The sequence below is a fragment of the Anabrus simplex genome, chromosome 3 (assembly GCF_040414725.1).
Source record: "Anabrus simplex isolate iqAnaSimp1 chromosome 3, ASM4041472v1, whole genome shotgun sequence".
Lineage (NCBI taxonomy): Eukaryota > Metazoa > Arthropoda > Insecta > Orthoptera > Tettigoniidae > Anabrus > Anabrus simplex.
In genome coordinates, this window is record NC_090267.1 from 274999030 (window position 1) to 275022758 (window position 23729).

General features: G+C 36.0%; 1 protein-coding gene across 1 annotated transcript in view; it reads right to left on the bottom strand.

Moving 5' to 3' along the window:
* Window positions 1-14627: 14627 nt before the first annotated feature.
* LOC136866773 (apoptotic protease-activating factor 1) overlaps window positions 14628-23729 on the bottom strand; it is a 279902-nt gene continuing 270800 nt past the window's right edge. Inside the window, exon 21 of the mRNA XM_067143881.2 lies at window positions 14628-15218. Coding sequence (XP_066999982.2) covers window positions 14748-15218 — 471 coding nt within the window. The 3' untranslated portion in view covers window positions 14628-14747. The remainder of the gene's footprint in view (window positions 15219-23729) is intronic.

The window sequence follows — 23729 nt, forward strand, 5'->3', positions numbered from 1 at the left end:
AGTTAAATGTAAGAAAAGTGTGCTGTTGGTAAATCAAGGACTCAGATGAGGTTTAAGAAATAACCAAAGCAGAACATCTCAACTTAGAGAACTCAAATCATTTTGAAACAATCTCAAAAAGGTGTGTTTTGAGACCAGCCAAAAATTAGTGACTCAGGAGTTGGCAGAGACTCTGAAAATTCTAAGTAGTACTTTTCATGAATATTTACAGTAGTGAAGCTTGGATACAGTTCTCTTTAAGATATTAGGGTCCTACAAAACTCGCCAGAGGTAAACAGCTTTGACTGTCAGGTAGAATTCCAACTTCAGACGTTCGATGGAGTCTAGCAATTGAAAAAGATTCTGCACCAAGCGAGTTGGCCGCGCGGTCGCTTAGCTGTGAGCTTGCATTCTGGAGATGGTGGGTTTGAATCCCACTGTCGGCAACCCTAACGATGGTTTTCCATGATTTCCCATTTTCACACCAGGCAAATGCTGCGGTTGTACCATACTACTTTCCCAATCTTAGCCCTTTCCCATCCTTGTATTGCTGGAAACCTTCAATGTGTTAGTTCAACATTCCTTTTCTTGGCAACATGGGCGCCCGCAAGGGGGGGCACTTGCCCCCCCCTGGAATTCTAAAGATGTTGATGTTCAATTGTTTAATATCATACCAGATTAGTTCATAAACTGAAATTACTGACAGTCATCTAGCATATGTTATAACTGGAAGTTTCTGTAAACAATTTAATGTTGCTGACGTTATACCGGTTTTTATATTCAAGAAAATTGTTAATTTTTGGAAAAGATCCTGCGGGCGCCCATGCTTGGCAATGTCTTTAAAAATAAAAACACAACTTAAATTCCATTTTGTCCAAATTATTGTTGTTCTGCAAATGTGTTTTCACAAATTTGCAAGACAACAACAAAGATTTTATAATGTTACAAAATGGACATTAAAATTGTGTTTTTTAATTTTTGAAGACGTTATCAAGTTTTTTTTTTTTTGCTAGTGGCTTTACGTCGCACCGACACAGATAGGTCTTATGGCGACGATGGGACAGGAAAGGGCTAGGAGTGGGAAGGAAGCGGCCGTGGCCTTAATTAAGGTACAGCCCCAGCATTTGCCTGGTGTGAAAATGGGAAACCACGGAAAACCATTTTCAGGGCTGCCGACAGTGGGATTCGAACCTACTATCTCCCGAATACTGGATACTGGCCGCACTTAAGCGACTGCAGCTATCGAGCTCGGTACGTTATCAAGTTAAGGATAAACTTTATAATATAGAATTTTTATCAGTTTATAGTTTGTAATGTATGGTTCTTTAAGTTTATCATTGTAGTTGAAGATGGTCTAAACAATAGACCGAAACTAGTTCTACTGTAAATGAGATAGAATAAAGTCGTATAACACATTTTGTAAGGGCTGATTTGGAGGAAGTGTCCAAACAAATTTAAAGCTACTGAATAAGGGATATCAACACAGAACTAATGAAAATGCTGGGATTGTACTATAATTAAGGCCACAGTCGCTACCTTCCCAACGCTGAAACTTAAAGAGATCCAAAAGAAAGCAGCACAATTTGTTCTGGGGGATTTCTTACGAAGAATAGTGTTACAAAAATGTTGCAAACTATGGGTTGGGAAGACTTGGGACTAAGCAGTATCTTCGAGTGGGCAACAGCATGGAATGACATTAGCAGACGAATAAGCATGAAGGGGGTTTTTAAAAGTAAGAAGATCATAATATGAAGATAAAGTGTGTTGGAATTCAATGGGACAAATTATGGCAAATATTCGTTTATAGGAAAAGGTATTAGGGATTGAAATAATTTACCAAGGGAAATGTTCGATTACTTTCCAACGTTTTTATATCATTTTAGAAAAGACTAGGTGAACAATTGATAGAGAATCTACCACCTGGGTGAGAGCCCTCAATGCAGATCAGTGGTGAATGATGCTGAGAAAGGGTTGATTTCAGGTAGGTGTAAATCATGTAAGCTGTCTTTGACTCATGCTGATGATCTAGTTGTAACAGCATGCTTTGTTAAACATTTGCAATCCAATATTTTAAAACATGAAAGGAAATCCACTGTACAATTTTATTATTTGTCTTGCTTTCACTTTATTAATAATTTTTGCCCTCTAAAAGTACGATTTTAAAATTAAGATTTTATTTTCATTCTGGGGATTTCTTGATGAACGTATTATGAGTAAGCTACATATTTTACTTTTAGCAAAAACATTTTTAGGGCCACACTTAAACAGATACAGTATTTAGGACACAAGATCAATTCACATAGTTACCAACAGAAAAAAATAGGTTCATGTATGTAGTTAAAATAAAAAAACAGCAATAGTTTCCAAGCTTCTGAGTTACTGTCCTCCTTCAGATTGGCCCGCTGCCATACTTGGCACTCTCTGCTCTCAACTAAACATTAAAGTTCTGACTTGTTTGTCTGTTGTTAACACATTTTGTGAAACTGAAGAGACCTTCTAGTCAGCAGAGACTTCAGGTTCAAATAGGTGAGAAGAAAGCTCAAATTTCAAGAGGAAAAGAGTTGATATTTTTCATACACTACATTTCTCTGGTGATTCAGGAAACACAAGAAAATCATCATGCTAAAGAAGTCTATAGGATGAAAAGAAAACTGAATATACTCTGAACTGTTTTTTTTTAGAGGACATACCAAAAAATTTCTGTTAAACAGACATAACAATGAGTACTTAATTTTCACAACCACATTGTACTCAAAATAAACTTTCAGCGTATTAGGCTGTGTCCAGTACATATAGTACATTTTGAAGAGAGAACAAAAATGGCCAACTAGACACCAGTGGGTTCCGAAGTCATGAACTAGCCATTTTCAAAATGACAATGCACCTGTTCATTAAGTTAAGGACATAACGGAGTGGTTTGTTGAAATGGGAATGAATGAAAATGAATGGACAGCACAAAGTCCTGATCTAAACTTTATTTGAACATTTTTGGGTTGAGTTGCAGGGCCAGTTGATAGCCAGATCAGAATGCCCAAAATGGTTATAGAAATGTTTGGCATGTTGCAGGAAGAATGGATGAGACATATACCAAAACTTATTGGAAAGTCTTCCTAGAAGGGTGGAGGCAGTGATAGTGGCAAAGGGCAGACCAACATCATCCTGACACCTAACCAGCTCCAGTTTAGTAGTACCTATGGGTGTCCGGTCATTAATGACAATGTAGTGTACTTTGTCCGAATTCTCTTAGGATGGCAGCATACTGAAAGTAACTCAGACCTTCGTGGAAGAGGGACAACCTTGATCATGGAAGGTATTGGAGATAGAAAGAGACGATGGTTACTTTCTGCAATATTACAGTCCTTACTGTGAAAAGAAGATTATGGAGGCATTCAGTCCACTTAAAAAGAGAGGCTCGGAGACTGAATGCTGAAAGATTAATAGCGTATAATCAAAGGAGTGTATATAATGCTTAAATTTACAGTGTGCTGATTTTTTTGAGGAGGAAGAAGGAATACATTCACTCCATTCAAAGTTACACTTGAATCACCCGGTACAACCACAGGAATATTCACACCTAATAGGGAGAAATGGGGCTCCATACTACAAAGATCTTGATACAGAGGAAAGGTGATAGCCCCATATACAGCCCGATAAAAAGCGAAGCACTGATTATGAACCGACCGATATGATAGGAGAAAAAAAAAAAAAAAGAAAACTAGAGTGGGGGTAAATTCTGTGAATTACTGGGTGAGCTGGCCGTGCGGCTATGGGCACGCAGCTGTGAGCTTGCATCCAGGAGATAGTGGGTTCAAACTCCACTGTCGGCAGCCCTGAAAATAGTTTTCCATGGTTTCCCATTTTCACACCAGGCGAATACTGGGGCTGACCTTAATTAAGGCCATGGCCGCTTCCTTTCCACTCTTAGGCCTTTCCTATTATATTGTCGCCGTAAGACCTATCTGTGTCAGTGCGACGTAAAGCAAGTTGTAAAAGTTAGTTTTTTTTTTTAAATCTGTGAATTAGCAAACCCACAAGATGTAATTAGCAACTGTGAATTATCACTTCTGTTAAAAAGCTACAACAAATAATAAACTAAAATTCTTCATTACTTTTTGTTGTTCTTCCTGATGACTGGACTGAAATTAAGTAATTAAGTATAATAAAATATGTAAAGTATTGACAAGGCAGGAAAGTGTTCTATAGAAACTTGAATATAAGTCAATATGGACAGGATTAACCAGCATGGTTAAAATAATCAATTCTGGACTGAAATGTGACTACTGCACTCTTACACCTGTATGAGGCTCTTTCATAAAAATCGTTACAGCTCATGCCATATAACAAGAATAATTTTACTCCACAGAAAGGTTATTAAAGGTTCTCACCTAAAAATTCATTTGGAACATCAGAAGGAACACACAACAGAACAAACACAATGGCAGGTCAGTGTAGGAATGGGAGAAGTAGAAAGAAATAAAACATAAAAAGACAATGGCAATCTTCACATCTTCATTCAATGCCATCTTCAAACAGACTGGCTTTCTCATCATCAATTCCAATCTATTTTGATGATGGCAGTGTATGATAATATGGAGACTGTTCATGTCTTTTTGTGTTTTCTTTCTATTTCCCTTTTCCCACACCAACACTGACTTGTCACCGTACATGTCCTATTACCAATGTATATTTCCACTCCATGGTTCATAGCCAAACATAACTGATATTTCACCATTGTGCTTTGTATTACTATATTTCGGATAAGCTAGCGTATTTAAAGTTGGCCAACACTAAACATCAGAATGTAAATACATTATCTTATGATGTACTATACCAATTTCATTTCTAAGTTAACTTGTAAGGCTGATGACCCCAACTCAGGTCGAAACTAGACACCATATCTATGTAAATAATACAATGATTTCATAAACAAATTTGTATTGATTAAGCGAATCTAACCCCATTCCACAGTTGTCTATCATCAATACGAATATGAAACTTATCTACTTAGATATGTCCTATTATGTATTCCTTTTAATGCTTGCTTGATTTGCACTGATTTGTTCCTTTCCATTACTTACATTCACTATTAATTTGGTTTCATATAAAATATTATTTCTCAAAACTTATACAAATTTATACAAATATACAGTATATACATATGTATGTAACATTTATAAACCAAATGAAAGATTGAATAATATGCTCCATTACAGTTGAATAATACAAAGAACTAATAAGAAAGAATATTTAAAGGCCAAAATTTATGAAGGCACTAATATCCTGGCAAATGGCATGTTACACATCCTCATGAAAATAAATCATCTTGCTCTTGTTTTTCTTTCTATTTGTTTAACTATATGATTCCTGATGCAACTAGTTGCACATAATGTTTTTACTTTCTTTAACACAACAATATTGTATAACAGGATTTAAAAATGCATATAAAAACAAAAAAAAATCCTTCTAAAATGCTTTAAACTTTCCTCTCAAAATTCATCTCACTTTAGTGGCTACAGTACAGAATTTAAATTTTAATAACATTTATTTGCACATCATTTGGAACACTACCCAGCTGACCTTGCATTCACACTCACTCACTCACTCACTCACTCACTCACTCACTCTAATAAAAAAAAAAAATATGCATAAAGGTCATTAATACAATGATAAAATTTGAAGAAGTGAATGACAAACCACCTTCAAAGATATACATGTTTATACATTAAAGGTCATCAAGATAATGATAAAATTTGAAGAAATGAATAATCAACTGCCTTCAGAGATATATTATTTCCAACAATTCATGACTTTTGAGACTCATGCACCAGCACATCTGGAATTCAATTCAATGGCAGGTTGATGCATGTATAAATGCTAACGGAGGGCATTTTAAACATTTCGTGTAAGAAAGAATTTCACTTGGTATGTTGATATATTCTGTTCCTGTATGTTTCTCATGATTAATATACCATGTACAGTTATACAAAAAATGTGAGTTCTAACACAGAAATAAAGGATTTCCAGACCCATCTTCATATACAGTATTTTCTACTTCTTCTTTTTCTTCTTCTACATATGAGGAATGTGTTCTGAAAGTTTGGACGTACCTTACTGTTACAACCCTGTATATCAATTTGTGGCTGATATTTTGATGTTATTAAGCATATGTAAAAGGAACCTCTTGGTCTAGTGGCACAAGACCAATGATGTATAATACCATTATCATATTTGCCATTAATAATTAAGAGATGTGTGGTATTTTACTCTGTTCTTAAAATACACAAAAAATAAACAGAAATGTGATGTAGAACATACCATTTAATGCATAATTTAAAAGGGGAGTCCCTTTGCATGCAGAAAAACATGGAAACTGTGATGCTAGCCGTAAGGGTGGCAATGTAGAAGAAAATGTCTATTGAAGGAGGCTATGAGTTACATTGCACTATTAGTGTTCATAAAATGAACTAAGCAGTCTTGCACTATGTTCAGTGAATGAAGAATGGGTCACTGCACCTAACACAAAAATCACCTCATTGAAATTAGAAACAAACTCGGAGTATGGTGAACCATACTGGATGATCCTATCTGTATAATGTGGTGAATTGATATGTGTTCTTCAAGAGGGGTTACACATCTGATTATCCAGTCTCCTATATACTGCGCCCTGGTGGGGGTGTGATAGGCATCATTCAATTGTAATGAATTATTGAGGAATTTATATTTCATTTTCAGAAATAAGAATATCTTACTTTATATATTGTAAGGCCAGGCCGAGATAGTGTTGTGAAACCTGCCACAGACTGCTGTTGCCTCTAAGATTAAGAAATACAATGGCCAGCAGAATTAGAATTCTCAGAAATTGTGACGTGTTGAGAAAGAGAAAGGCGAGAGTTATTTACGAGTCAGTGGAAAGTTTCATCACTGCGGGCGAAGTTGTAGTGGCAACAACGGATGGGCCGAGTAGAGAATTCCTAGAAATGACGTCAGGGTAACTACAGTATACCAGTCGAGGGCTGAACGCAAGGTTGGTACTAGAAGAAAAAATATGAAACTTCTCAGTCCTGCGCGAGCTTGGACCAATCGTAAAATTCGCAGACCAGAAGCAGGTACGACAACTTTGTATTGTAAGAACCACTAGCAACGTTAACTCCACGGATTAAATTTATAGAAGGAAGTGATTTATAAATTCGAGATAAGGTGAAATTTAGAAGCCTGATCATATAATAAAAGTTATTAAAAGTCATAAATTGAGGAAGATTGACTGGCATAATTCTGAGAATTCATGGACGCTATCCGTTAATTGGCTGCAGGCAAGAGACACCACAAAATCGCGCGAAATCCCAGCCTGGAATACAGGAGCTAAATTCACGATTATATCAATTACCAGCAAATGATATTATTTGAGAATTGGCTAAAATAACATAATTACATCAGTGGATCCCAAAGTTAAGCCACTGGCAGAACCGCAAATAGCGGTATGAGGATATTGGAACTGCGTGCCGTAAGGTGGCCTCTCGTGAACTCGGAGGGGAGGGGAGTCGAATATAAATACAGTCATGGAGACGGAAGTATCTTACTTGTAAAGAACTGTTCGAGCTGTTACTACGCCAGGGTGCGATGTTACTTGTGATAAATTGTTCGTGCTGTTAATACGCCAGGGTGCGTAACTGACTTGTGATAAATTGTTCGTGCTGTTACTACACCAGTACGTGTGTGTAGTCACTCGTGGAATATTGTTTGAGGTGTTATAATGTTACGTAGCACAGTGAACCATGACGTGAAGTAGTCCATAATACAGTCTTGAACAGTATACTAGCAGGAGTTCGAATATATACTGAACTCATTAAAACAAAACCTACGGATAGGAGTGTGAGGTTCCATATCAAGAATAGGAAGTACGTTATGTGAGAACGGTCGTGGGTGTTCGATGGAATTTCACCAAGTAAACAGTCAATTGATAACTGATACCTGGTCAGCTACGCGAACGTGAGACGGAAAAATTCGAGTGCACGCCGAACCGTTGAGAGTGATACCGAGATATCACATGTTTCTAGTGTCCGGGGAAGGAACGAAGAATGTATATTTATATTAAGTGGGCTAGATAAAAAGCCAAGAGTGTAAAATTTATGTGTGAAATTTAGAGTGGATATTATTCCATGTGCAAAAGTAATTCTTTATTTTTATTTCATAAGATTTAAAATGTGTGATATAAAAAGTGTCAAGGATTACCTCTTCAAGCTGGCATGAATACCAGTAGGATGCAGTGCTAAACATGGGTGAGGGCTATATATATTTGTAGACTGCTATAGTTAGGAGGAAATCATATTCTTTCATTATGGTAACTTGATTGTGAAACGAACTGTTTCCGGCTTGTATAAATTCAGAGATAGACAAAGGGACAAATTAATATGTACATAATTAGATCAAGCACTCATCATAATTTTGATTATTTAATAGAGTACATTTCACGTCAAGATTAATATTCATTTTAGAAGTGCTCAAATGTGGTTTACAGTTATTGGAAACTTTATAGATATTAAGGCATGTGGTAAGATTAGCCAGAGGTATAGGGTTGACAAGTGATTTTAATTGTTGTGGGAAGGAATGAAGTCCATTGAATTGTCTGTAAATATCGATGATTATTTGTGCTGCGAAGTTTCGCTAGTGGACAGAAATATAATAATCAGTAGAAGTAACGGAGTGATGAATGAACATGGGTAATATGTAAAGGCGTGTTAAATAATAATGCTTTGTGAATAATGGCACAGGCCTAAGTTGATGGAATGATTGCAAGTTAAAGTAATTTCAATGTCGAGATAACATATGACGTGGAAGACTTTAAATCAGACAGTAAATTTGATTTTAACCTTAATTGTTGATTTAACTTTTTGGACTCCATGATAATCATAAATATTTGTTTAGAAGTGATAGAGGCACGTGTATAGGATGGTCATGATATGTTGAAAGCCCAGAGTGGTTTGAGCCCATTTTTGAGTTTGGAAGTCGTGCGGGACAAAAATCCGGCATGAGGCGAGAATTGAGCCGTACTGTTTTTTGATGATGAAATAGATAAATCTCGATGCCTACGTCAATATAATATGCCGATATGGTGTCATGAGTGGCAGGAATGAATGAAATGTTTGAAGAGTTCCAGTGGGATAAATGGACTTCAAAATGTAATGGAAGAAATAATTTAGCACTTGCAGAGATTGGATGTATTTGCCCAACTGCGAGGTGTCATGGGATTTGAGATTTGTCTTGGGAAGACATGGTGTTCCCATAAATTAACGACAGTACGAAAATAAGGTAGCGGCTTCAAATACCGTTATTATGTTCCAACCGATTTGAAATCGGATCTTGGTGGTTCATATTTGGGAGTTAACATATGTGACTAAGTTCTACAGATTGAAATTAAAATATAAATTTTCGAAATAATAATAATAATAATAATAATAATAATAATAATAATAATAATAATAACAATAATAATAACAACATTCCAAGTAAATCATGTCTTAATTGATTAAGTGCCAAACTAGATCGGAATTGTAAAAGGGGTTATGCGTTAAACATAATAATAGTTAACTGCCACGTAACAATTCAAATTGAAATATAGAATTTTCAAACTAATAATAATAATAATAATAATAATAATGAAATAAAAATATTTTTTGATTATTTCAGTGATGATGTTGAATGATACTAGGGAAGTCAGCTGGCGAAATAACGTAATAATGTCAAGTTGTTGTAAATAATAAGTTAAGTTTGTTATTTGTAAAGTGATGGCAAATCCCTACATCTGGACCATTAGGTTAGAGTCGCTTTGTCGTTTCCTTCAGTTAACGATTAGCATATCTTGGTTAGGAACCCGGGGAGAGTTTGTAGTATCCCGGGTTGGTCTCATCTCAATAAAAAGAAATGGAGGCGATGACATGATTCATATGACTTGGCCAACAGGTAATTGGTTCATGAGCATCAATGGGCATTGTGTTAAAAAGGGTCGAACTGACACCTTCAGAAATCAACGGTTCCACCACCTAAATGGATGGGTGGTCAAAAGTGTAAAATATTATGTAAATTTTCAGGAATGATTTGCCAAATAACCGGCAAATTAAGGGTCAATGGATTTTGTTGTGTGTAAAATTTTTTCAACTTAAATAAAATGCTCCTTTAGCATTTGCAAGGAAACAGTTCCAGGTTCTTGTTCTTGTAGCATAGTAAACCCTTGGTGACTGTTTAAATATCTGTCCCCATTCCTAGGACGGAGCCTTCATATTTCTCCCTTTGATCTGATTAAAAATATATTTTGTGTGTTTTTTTTTTTTAATGATGAGCCTTAAAGTTAATGATTAGAGTGTCCTGTTCAACCCTGTAGTACTAATTGGATGGCGCCCGTACATTTAATTGGAGATCTTATATCTTCATAATATTTTTTTGTTTATTAGTTGCGATAGATTCGGACCGTAACACCCCCTGAGATAAATGCTGGTTGGGACTCAGGCTTTGAGCGGGTACAATGCAATCTTCCTATTAAGAAATGAATCGTCATTGCCGGGACAAAACCTTCTATGTGAACCCAACACTTATTTTTGCAATCACACTGGGCATCTACTCTTTCACTGTACCGTTGGGCAGCAATTCTTCTTGAGCCGTTACGTGGTTATTGAGTATCCTCTCTTTCTTTTCATTTAGCCCACATTTGCGTTCAAGAAAATCTGCAACTAAAGTCGGAGAACATCTTGGGGATTATGTTAAACATAAGATATTTTATGTGACTTCGACTGAGAATTACCCGTTATCTCTCCTTCATTTGCGATATTTAAATTTTACTGACCTTTGTGCCTTAAGAATTCAACTGTTGATTCATCAACTTATTATCAATTATAAGGATGTCCTATATTAATACTATAATCTATAAATAATAGTAATAATAATAATAATAATAATAATAATAATAATAATAATGGATGAAATTCTTAACAACTATTATTTATTCAGAAAAATGTAGTATACTTCGGATAAGTTAAATCAATAATTCCAATATATCTTTACTATTTACATTAATGTTTCTTTGGAAGTATTGTTTTGAATTAATTTCCTTGATCTTGACATTCTAGTCCGCAGTCATAGTATATTATCAGCTTCTTCCAAGGTCTTGACTTCATAAATAAATATAATCCTCTCCTTGAAATTTGCTCGGACTGAAATTACTTAATGAAAATTATCTTGACCTCACATAAATTACAATTCACATCTCGTATAACTCTTATTAAAGAATAAAAAATTCAAGAATTTTTTATGTTGACAAAAAAAATAATAAAAAATTTGATTAACATGTTTGAAAGTATTGAAATTATACAATAAGGATAAAATAAAATTCTTTAGGATAACCAAGAATGATTAAGCAGGTTATTTCATTCATCTTCGATGTACTCGATTAATTATTCAATTAAACATACGCAGAATAAGATCAGTTTCACTTCTGTAGCTTTCAATGGCTACCTATCATAACATTAAAAAAATATTATTAATCATGAATAGTTATATTCAAAGTACTTTTCTAAGAAATAGGTAAATTGTCCTAAATAGTTTCAACAAATTTGTTGACAGGTTGTATTTAAGTCATATTGCTACATAAAGTTCAATCATATGATTGCAAGTCGACAAGGAATACCATGGATGAACTTCCTAATTCTTTAATAGTGATACGCTAACATAATGAAGACACTAAAATCGTATCTGTTATCAATGATCTGCTATTTCAGCTTAAATCAGCTTAAACCTTAAATATAATATGAAATTCTCTTTGAAGTAGTCATCAGATTCTCAATTATAGGTTACTTGAAATTATTTTTGATGACCATAATCTATTACTGACTTGTAAGTCCATTATCAAATTCCCATAAACTCATATTATAGGTTATTCCATATTTCTACTAGCATCTATTATAACCTTGATCCATATTTGCGTTACTTAATCTTTCATTAATTAACCTTACATAAAAATCTTTCCTCATACATCGTCATATTTATGATAATTCCTCAACTACAATCTCACACTCCTTACCCCGTATTTCATCATATATCTATATCGCTGCATATGCAAATATTATTTAATCAATTCAAAGTAACTTCTCAACTCAGTAAAATTAATATTTCATGGATCAACAACTAACATTCCTAGCAATATGCACTTGACTTATCAAAACATTACCATATTTAACCTATATTGACTTACATTTGGCAATAAGTTCTCAATAGTTATGACCTCGGTAACCTAAAACTTGATATAAACCTATATCGTACTTCATATTCATCAAAACTCACTATCTTTGGTATTGCTTTTAGAGAATAAACTGAAATACTGTTAGCATAACACATCAAGACTACCTGTAACCTTCCTTAAAACATCATTATTAATTCACTCGTGTTGAAACTACATATTTAAAGCACTTCATGAAGATATAACGACCTATTCTTTATATACATCACATTCAACAACTCACTACAAGACAGAAAAAAATTAATTTAAAAAAAATAATTCATGAAACTTATTTTGCGTGTGCTTATGGGCCAAGATAGTTGCTGCTTCATCCTTCCTCGGGAATGCTCCTCTCTAAACTACGGTTCTGTCATCTCCGAGTCTCGGGAGTTGGACTTGTATTTACGGGAAGAGTCGGCTGGATTCCATCAGATGTCAATCCCATCTCTGATTTAGCAAGCCATCATGACGTTCTTGAGCACATGCATGAAAAACATATCCAAAGACAATGTTAATATCATCTTCTTCTTAGTTGCATAGCCTTCTTGTACTATTACTATGTTTTGAAAGGAAAAATATGTCAAATGATCTGCTACAGAAGTTTCTATGATGTTAATAGTAGCTTAGGATCGTATAATTCATCAATAATTCGCTTTAAATCTTAGCGTTTTCTTAAAGCGTTTCCTAAGAAACTTTCGTTATTCTTCAGTGCAATCTCAGTATACACTCAATTGTATTTTATCTCCTTATATCTTTAAATCTCGTATATTTGAGATGCACAACATTAGGATTATGTAATATCTTTAGTTTTATCAATAAATTTGATATTCTTCCTTTAAAATTCGCTATTTTCTTTACGAAATTTGTCTTTCGAACTTCACCGTGGCTTATTTCAATTCAGTGTTCGATTGTTCTCTCTGTTGATTTTAACAATTTGAAATTAATACATTTATCTCAGACACAGTCACTTTGATTCCACTTATCCGTATCATTTAACCTGTATTTTCTGCCGTTTGATATACGAGAATTTTGGCATTATTCACGGCAAATGACGACTTTAACATTCCATTTTAAATAATCAGGGCAATGAAATGGTAGATATGTGATAATATTTTTGGAGATATACTGACTCGCAGCACATATATTATGAAGAGCGAGAATGCCTTGACAATATTCACACAATATTGCACCTTAGATGACAGAACCTTACCGGCCAAAGTTCTAAGCTAAAATATTTCACACAGGTTTTGTCCTGGCAGCGACAAAATACTTTTTGCACCATCCAAAGGCAAATTTTTCATTGTTCTCCTATGGACAAGTTTTTTCATTAGCAGCTAAAATTGTGCATGTGAACTAGACATTTCATGGTACTAACAGTGATATTAACAACATTATGCTTTCATGACCTTGAAATGGATTAGTTCCTTTGTGATTTTTGATTAATTTTGTCTGATGATCACTGGATGTGTTGCCAGAGATCTTTTATATGGTGACATCGTTATGACATGAAGGGTCGAATGAGCTCCTTTCTTCCCTTCAAAAACCTGGCTATTTCTGCCAGATATGAAACTGCAATCTTGGGATCTGGAGACCAGCAATCTGGTTTCCAATATGAAAGTATTTGTTACTTGATGTTAATTCTCTGCCCTTTCTGAAAATGGTTCACAAAAATATTGATCCTGTTCATACTTAACAAGTTACTATATCTAGGGAGAATTTCTTCTTGAGAACTAAAATGATTATGAGCTTAGGCTGATATAATATCTCCCTTGTCAGCAGAATATCTGAGATTTATAGTAAACTTATGAGGAAATTTGGACATCTCTGAAGGTTATTCCTGATTCAAAATCTTCCTGTATCATTTCTATTACTGTAACAATTCTTCCAAATGATACAACAGCTGGGAAGGTTTGTATGTATGGTTTCTTTACTATTCATTTTAATACTAATGTAAACCTTTATAAAGGAACTATCAATATTTGAGCAATTACTATACCTGCAAGTCATCAAGTCAGAATAAGACATTGTTGCTTCAAGACACACTAATGGAGCAGCTGGGTAGTTTGAGCATAAAATATTTTTATAAAGATAATAAATAAATGATCATCTTTAGTCTTAATATTTAAGAAACTTCACATTTATAAAATGTGAATTAAAAATATAATCATCTCATGAAAATGAATTACACTGTATCTACAATTCAGAGGATTTATAACAATTCTCCTAGGGACTGAACATCAGTGAAGTGAATTAAAAAAAATGACACAGACTCACTTCTACAAATCACTCCAGGATTCAGCAGTTAGCCATGTTCAAACAATAATATTCTTGACTAGAATTCAAGAGTGTTTTCACCCTTGACTGAAATAATTAGATATCTCTGAATTGTAAAAATTGGGATGCATTTTTCAATGCATTTGCACTCTCCCAATGTAATTTACTGGATAGCATTTTACAAAGACACAGTCGTATGAGCATACTACTTTGCTCCTGTATATACAATATATTACTCTAATACTTTCATTAAATAGACAACACCACTAGCATCAATGGTTGCAAAGGCTGTGAAGTCTGGAGATGTTGAAATACTTTGTGCATGGGTTCCTAGTAGTTTTATACAACCTAGAAGTTCCTTTTTCTCTTCACGACCTTCTTTATTGAACCAAACCTCTGACAGCTCTTTTCTGAAATCCACTTCATTATCCATATTAACAGGGAGAAATGAATTAGTCTGTGGCAGAGGTGAACTGCTTCCACGTCTTCGGCTTCCACTCCGCCTCTGTTTCCTTCGAGCAACTGCCAACAAACCACCCACATCCCACCAACCAATTTGCTCACCTACACTGACTAGAAGTAATGGCAGTGTTGAGTTCAGAACATGACGTCCAGTCACCAGATGGGCAAACTGAAGATGACGTACCCTTGACTTGTGAAGCTTCAGTTTACTAATTTCCTTGGAGTTTTCAAGGTCCCACAACTGTATTAACAGAAATCATAAACTCAGTTTCATTAACCAGATTAAATAACATTCAGGTAATACAGTTACAGCAGATTTTACTAACACCTAGGTTACTTTAATTTTATCTAAATTAAGGTTACTCACACAAATAAATCCTCTATACCAGACTTTTTACAATTTACAGACAAACTTTTGTAGGAAGGAGAAACTGAAATATTTGCAACAGTATGTGAACCTTCCACTATAGTTTCAATTTTAATGCACTTCAATGCTAGCGTACTTCTGACGCATTGTCTTCCTACCTAGTCCATCTTTTATGTTGTGCTAGAAATTACGAATATACCGGGCGAGTTGGCCTTGCGGTTAGTGGGTGCGACTGTGAGCTTGCATCTGAGGGATAGTGGGTTCAAATCCCACTGTCGGCAGCCCTGAAGATGGTTTTCCGTGGTTTCCCATTTTCACACCAGGCAAATGCTGGGGCTGTACCTTAATTAAGGCCATGGCCGCTTTCTTCCAACTCCTAGGCCTTTCCTATCCCATCGTCGCCGTAAGACCTATCTGTGTCGGTGTGACTTAAAGCCATTAGCAAAAAAATAACGAATATTCACCAAGTCGAGACTGCAGTTTAAAAAACTGCAAGAAGTTGCCACACATGAAAGTGTTTGTATGAGATGGACAGCAGAAGCAAATTTCCAAATTACTGTCAGTTGTAGAAATGGTTCAGGTTTGTGGAACCCTGTCCACATCTTGTCTGTCTGTCTGTCTGTCTGTCTGTCTGTCAAGTCATCAACACCAGGGCTGGTTGCATCCTCAAATAGCACCTGTAAAGGTTTTGTGGTTATACAGAAACCACAAAAACCAACAGCAGTACCATAATGAGGTGTACTAGACAAGACGAAGAGTACAATAATTTGCCATTGCTTTCCTCACTGAGCTAGAAGTGCTACAGCAGCACCACTGACCCCTTTCATAACATCCAAGTTCAATGTATATGAATGTCATTACTCACCACCATCCATCACTCAGCAGCTTGCATAGTGTCAAAGCCGATGCAGCTAGGACAGGTAAAATATGTATACTCTCCATTTCATTCTTTTCCTTCACCTCTCATCATTCATCACCATTATCCAGCCCAGGTCCTACTGCTTTATGATAATCTTAACTCTATCTCAAGGTAACCTCATAAGGTTCTGTGGCAACCCCTGCAAGCATTACGTAGCATTTGACACACTGGTGATGCAACAACAAAAAGTAGGTGATCAGTATCAAACCTCATTTAGGAAGGACCGAGCTCAATAGCTGCAGTTGCTTAAGTGCGGCCAGTATCCAGTATTCGGGAGATAGTAGGTTCGAACCCACTGTCGGCAGCCTTGAAAATGGTTTTCCATGGTTTTCCATTTTCACACCAGGCAAATGCTGGGGCTGTACCTTAAGTAAGGCCACGGCCACTTCCTTCCCACTCCTAGCCCTTCCCTGTCCCATCGTCGCCATAAGACCTATCTGTATCGGTGCGACGTAAAGCAACTAGCAACAAGATGTGGAGTACAATAAAATCCCATCGTTTCAGAGCATGAAAGTACAATGAGAAATGGACTTATAGCCTATATTCTTGTATAGTCAATATTCATATGAACTGACATCACTGACTTTATTATAACAGCTATCCTTAGTTTACGGACTCCTCTTCCTTGCTTTTACTGACTGTCTGAAGGATAATGTTAATTTTTTTTTTTTTATTGTACCCTATATTCAATGTACCGGTACAGTACATTATAGTGACATTCTTGACGTTTCAATCTAGTGTAAAGAAAAATAGTGTAGGTGTCACAATTCTGTAAGTTATTAGCAAAAAGAGCAATTTCCTTGCATGATGGTATACCACTGTTCGTTGGAAATGAGTTACTGATACCGTTGTATTGTGTTCATAGCTGTTTATAAAACTATGCTGTTTGTATTTTTCAAAAAGAACAAAATCCCATCGTTTCAGAGCACGAAAGTACAATGTGACTTTCAAACAGAACAATCTCCGCCATATGTTGGTATCAAAAGGGACAATCTCCAGAACTACCAATCAGCTCTTTCTGCTCACGCCATGTGAGTGCTGTCATATTGGTTCAATTGAGTTATAAATTGAGACTGTTTTGCTTACGCATGCCTATTTTTCGGTTTTAGAGTTATACTGGAGGTATTTTCGGTGTTTTGAAAGTATATGAACGTGCACGAACATATTATATTACCAAAACACACTGTAGCTTTCTTCAGTGTGTTCTGTGATGGACATGCTACCGCAAAACGTGACACCTGTGTCACCCACAAAAGCGAGGAAATAGACTCACGATCATAGGAGATAGAAATCAGTTGTAAAAAAAAAAAAGTGGCAATAACATTCAGTCAGTAAATCTTTTTTTACCAGGTAGAAATTCAATTGAGAAATGGACTTATAGCCTATACTCTTGTATAGTCAATATTCATATGAACTGATCATAAACTCAGGGCACTTTATTATAACAGCTATCCTTAGTTTACGGACTTCTCTTCCTTGCTTTTACTGACTGTTTGAAGGATAATGTTAATTTAAATTTTTTTATTGTACCCTATATTGAATGTATTGGTATTAAGATTGTTTGCAAATCTAAAGTGATGTGTTTCGTGCTGGTGGTCTTCCGTTTTTCAGTCTAGGTAATATTATTCATCACTTTTCTAACTCTTAAATAAATGTACCGGTACAGTACATTATAGTGACATTCTTGACATTTCAATCTAGTGTAAAGAAAAAATAGTGTAGGTGTCACAATTCTGTAAGTTATTAGCAAAAAGAGCAATTTCCTTGCATGATGGTATCAAAAAGAGCAATATCCTCAAAAATCTGAAAGTTAATATCAAAAGGGACAATCTCCGAAATATAATTTAAAATACCTAATTAACCATTAATTATATGGCAGGTTTTCTTTGATTACTCGCTCACAGCCTGTCTGTTGTGTATATAAGACAAAAATCACCCAGACAGAGTGAATAGAAATGCATTAGATAAAAAAATCACTCCCACTGTGAAGTGCGGGAAGGTGGAGATTGCTCATTTTGATACCAATAGCCTCAATTATACTACTTATACTATTTCATAATTAAGTTTCAGTTACACACCCACATAATATGCAGCTTATGAGCTTATTAGCTCGTTAATTCAGTCCTCTTTTCTCTCTCACACAGACACTTGCACACACACAATTTACACACTTATCAACTACCCTTACGTTTACATTATATAAAATTAACAGAACCATTTTTAATTTTTCAATTACGAATCACACGCACATATACACACTTCAATCGGTAACTCTCAACAGGAAGTCTCGGCAAGTTATTTTAAATTTATGGAAAGAGTCAATGCCCCTGACAACACTTACTGGCAGGGAATTCCAAAGCCTGGAACTGGTTACAATAAAAGAATTATTATACACAGAAGAAAGGTGATGAGGAATAGCTAGAGTGGAGCCCGAGCGAGTGTTACGGTTATGGAAGGAAGAGAGGAAGAAGTGAAGTTTAGATGAAATATACTGGGGGGAGTTACTATGCAGAAGTTTGTGTATTAAGACAGGTATATGATATTCACGTCTCTTACCAGGTTTTAACCAGTTCAGTGCTTGATAGTAAGGAGTAATATGCACATCATACCTTAGGTTAAAAACGAATCTAAGGCAACAATTCATAATACGCCCCTAATGATATGAGATGAAATAAAATATAATAATAATAATAATAATAATAATAATAATAATAATAATAATAATAATAATAATAATAATAATCCGTGCCTGGTCAGCATGCGTGGGGGTTTAGCTCTGAGTTGAGTAAGAGCTAGGCATAACTCTGCGTGAGACACTGGGGTGGAGGCCTCTTGATCCCGACACAGCACGTCCCAATGGCTGATAGGGGAAGTTCCTGTAGATATGCAGGATAAGTGTGAATAAGGCATAGCCAAATTAACACCTGTGGATCAACTGAGGTAAAAAGGGAAAAATGGTCAACATCCTCGAAGGCAGAAGAGGAGATATCCCAAGGGGAGAGAGGACGGAAGGGGCAACTCAAATCCACTTCGCATCTGACTTGCAGTAAGCGGCAAGGTGGTCAGCGTCTGATCACCAGAGGTGTACCTGGAAATTCATGTTCTAGAGCTCACCACTCCAGTCCAAAGAACTGCACCATGGCCCAAACTTGTGATAATCAAGTACCATGAGGCGTGTTAGAAATCAAACTTTTACCCTAGGTGGTAACCAATCCACTGCTGTCAAGAACAGTACAACCAGACTGTTCGATTCTGCGGAGTCTGGCCTGACATGCAAACAGAGGGAGTGGGAGACCTCTGGCCAACTTCGCTCAAACAGAAAAAACCTTTTTCAGAACAGCTAACATACGAGCAGGAAAATTGTATGAACTAGCACAAACCTTAAACCAACAAGAAATACAGATATTGGCACTACAAGAAACAAGACTGAGTGACGAAAATACAATGGATTTCAGGAACTACAGACTCTTCAAACCTAAAACAGATACACAAATTCTCAAAAACACACCACTTTTAGGAGTCGCTTTTGCAATCAAGAAAAACATACTCGACTCAATAACAAATGTGAAACCTGTAAACAATAGACTAATGACAATCACCGTAAAGTGTGCAAATAAAATATACACACTAATTAATGCACACATGCCAATCAATGAGGAAATAAAATAGACCGAAAAAAAGGAAGACAAATCCTGGGAAACTCTAGAAGAAATAGTATTCAAAATTCCTCCAAACCATGTCAAAATCTTACTAGGTGACTTCAATGCACAATTAGGCAAAGAAAGAAAATAGAGAAAAACAATATGAAAATTCCCAGCACAAAGTGACCAACCAAAATGGACAAAGATTAGCCGAACTCTGCAGGATATTCAACCTTAAAATCATGTCAACACACTTAAAAAAAGTAAACCATCAAAACAAAAGACATGGAGATCACTGAACACACTCATCGGCGAATTCCAAATTGACCATGTAGCAATCTCTTATCCAAACCACAGAGAAAATAATTATGAATGTTCAAGTCAGAAGGGGTACAAACATAGACTCAGATCATTACCTAACAAGAATCAAACCACAGTTAAAACCTCAGAGATTAAGAAAAGAAACCACTAATCCCAAAATTTCACCCCACTAGGATCTGACCATACCTCACAGAAGAATTAGAGAGAAAGGAGGCAAAAAAATTGGCAACAACTCAAAAGCAAACTGATTACAACAGCAAAAACACTAATTCCTCTGCAGAAAAGGAAGAGACACCCTTGATGGAATGAGGAATGTGAACAAGCAATCCAATCTCGACAGAAGGCATACAACAACTGGAACAGCAAAAGGACTGAGAATAACTACAAAACATTCTTGGCAGTGAGGAAAGAGGCAGCTCAATTGATCAGACGGACCAAAAGGAAATTTGAAAAGGATCAACTACTTGAAATTGAGAAAGAATTTGAAAGAAACAACACATGAAATTTCTATAAGAACTTCAAAACTAAGCTTGCAGGATATCAACAACAAAGTCTCTGCTTCAAGAAAGAAAATGGACAGTTGGCACTAAACAACCAAGAAAACAGCGAGGAAATCACCAGATATTTTGAAGAATAATTACTGAACTGTCTAGAACCAACACAAAGACTTTCCCCACAAGAACCTGAAAATACTAATCCAAATTCATTACCACCAGATGAAGAAGAAATTACAAGACAGATCAAAAGACTTCAAAACAATAAAGCATCGGGTGAGGATGGAATCATAGCAGAAGCCCTCAAATCAGCAGGCCCAAACACCATAAAAGAAATCACAAAATTCTATCCCAATGTCTTCTTGATCAAGCACAACAACAACAACAAAATTGGAGAACATCAGGCAGGATTCAGCCCAGGCCCATTGTGTCCAGAGCAAATCTTGAACCTAAAGCTAATCCTAAGACATCAGAGAATTTGTAGCAAAAATTTAGTCTGCACATTTGTTGATTTCAAAAAAGCCTATGATTCAGTTGATCGCAAATCACTCTTCCAAATATTGAAAGAACAAGGTTTAGGCATGTAAACACTTGCAATCATGAAACAGACACTGACAGACATGAAGTCCAAGATTAAATTCATGGGGGGAAACCTCAGATCTATTTGAAATCGAAGTGGGAGTAAGACAAGCAGATGGACTCTCACCATTACTCTTCAACTGCGTCCTTGAAAAAGTGATACAAGAAACTTCAAAATATTCAGCTTCTTAGCACATTCAACCTCTTAACTGGGCATGGCATATATATTCATACGCTGAATGTTACAGGGTAATGGGCATGACAAATACATACGTACTCGTCTTTTATCGCGAATATCTCCTGGGTATGATGAGCTACTTTGCCGCGTCGTGTATTGTCGCCTTAAATTATGTTTTTCCTGCTCGATGACAGCAAATATCACGTCACGCTACTTGAAGATTATTTGTTTTTATTTTACAACTGTGCGGTGCTACTTGTCCGCAGTAGGCCAAATATGGAAGCATCTAGTCCAAACTGTAAGTTCGAAACGCTCGAAGAAGACGAGATTATTCAATTAGAGAATTATTGTGACAATTTATCTTCTCAGAAATCCAAAGATGAGTGGTTTGAAACAGATGAAGGCGAGTCTGATAGTGAAAGTGATTCAGAGAATGAGAATGAAGAATAAGGTGAACAACATGACGAATCGGATGAAGACAAAGTGCTAGACATGTTTTAACCTTTCCCGCTGCGTGGTGTTTCACGTCAGAAATTCGTATTTTCTGGTGCTAATGGAGTAAATGTGGACTTCGACAATGAATCCAATGTGTTGGAATATTCTGAACAGTTCATAGGTGATGATATGTTTCAACTTATTGCAGAACAGGCCAATGTGTATGCTAAACAGATTTTAGAATCCCATCCGAACTTGAAACCATGGTCACGAGCGAGAGATTGGGTGGATACAAATCCAACTGAGATAAAAACTTTAATTGGACTTCTAAAGCTGCAGGGAATAGTTCATAAGCCAGAAAACAGTATGTACTTCTCAAAACAGGAAAGTATCGCAACCCCTTACTTTTCAAAAATTATCTCTGAGATAAATCACTACAGTTCTAGTGAGGTAAATGACGTAACTGACCGTGAAGTTAATGTAAAATCTTTCACAATGTCACTAGCATGATGTGTAATTTGTAAATATTCCTTTCTTTCATTTGTTTTAATTTTAGGTATTGACATATGAACAAAACACTCAAATTTCAACCAGGTAAATGACCTTGCAGTTAATGAAAAATGGTTCAGAATGTCACATGCACGATATGATATTTATAAATATCCCTTGCTTTTATCTGTTTCAACTTTTGGCTGTAAAATATGGGCCAAACTCTCAAATTCCAACCAGGTAAATGACCTTGCAGTTAATGTAAAAATGGTTGAACATTTCTCTAACATTAAAATTAATTAAAACTCCTTTATTTTACTTTTTGTATCACACATGAATGATATTAATGATATTACTAACTTTTATGCCTATCCTGCCGTGTTACTTCTAACAACAATCTGCTGAAAAAATACACAGGCCAGGTTACACCAAGCACTTGAATAATACTCAGTTAAAAGGTTAACTTTTAAATGACACACCTGTGGCTCCCACGATAATGTACTATCAAAAAGGAGCCCAGGAAATCTGTATGCGTAAACTACAGGAAGAGCGATCCTGCTTAAATGAAGCTCAGGATGGGGGTGAAGAGTGCACTTCCGGCAGAAGTGAACAATAGAGATCTTTGCAGTTGAAAACAGAAAGCCATGTTCTAAGGTCCGCTGTTCCACTCTCCTAACAGCTTGCTGTAACTGTCGCTCTGTGACTGCCATATTTTGTGAGCTATAATACAGAATCATCTAAATATAGTGACTGTACTACTGCTGAACCAGCAGTAGCGACAATACCATTTATGGCAGTCGCGAACAGTGACACTGAGAACTGATCCCTGTCAGACTCTATTTTCCTTAACAAATGTAGTATAGAAGCGTAGACTTCAGTGGTACGGGCACATTATGAGAATGAAGAGAAAGCTGCCAGAAAATACTTCGACCTTACTGTCCAAGGAAAAAGACCAAGGGGACGGCCAAGGAAACGCTGGATAGACACACTGAAATCAGTTGTGGAGGAGAGAGGTCTCAAACTGGAAGATGTCCTGGAATGGAAGATGTAATATATGCTATTTTTATTCCTTGCTTAATAATACACACTATTTTTATTCCTTATTTAATAAAGTGCTTTTATAAAGTATGCTGAAAATTCACAGCCTGTTCATTCGACCGGGTCAGGAATGGAATGAATGAAGCCCCATCTAGCGGCGAGGATAGGAAATGTGCCGGTTGCCGAAGCCTGTCGCACTCCTCAGGGCAGTGATTGATAAATGATTAATGAAATGAAATGATATTGGAGTGTGTTGCTGGAATGAAAGATGACAGGGAAAACTGGAGTACC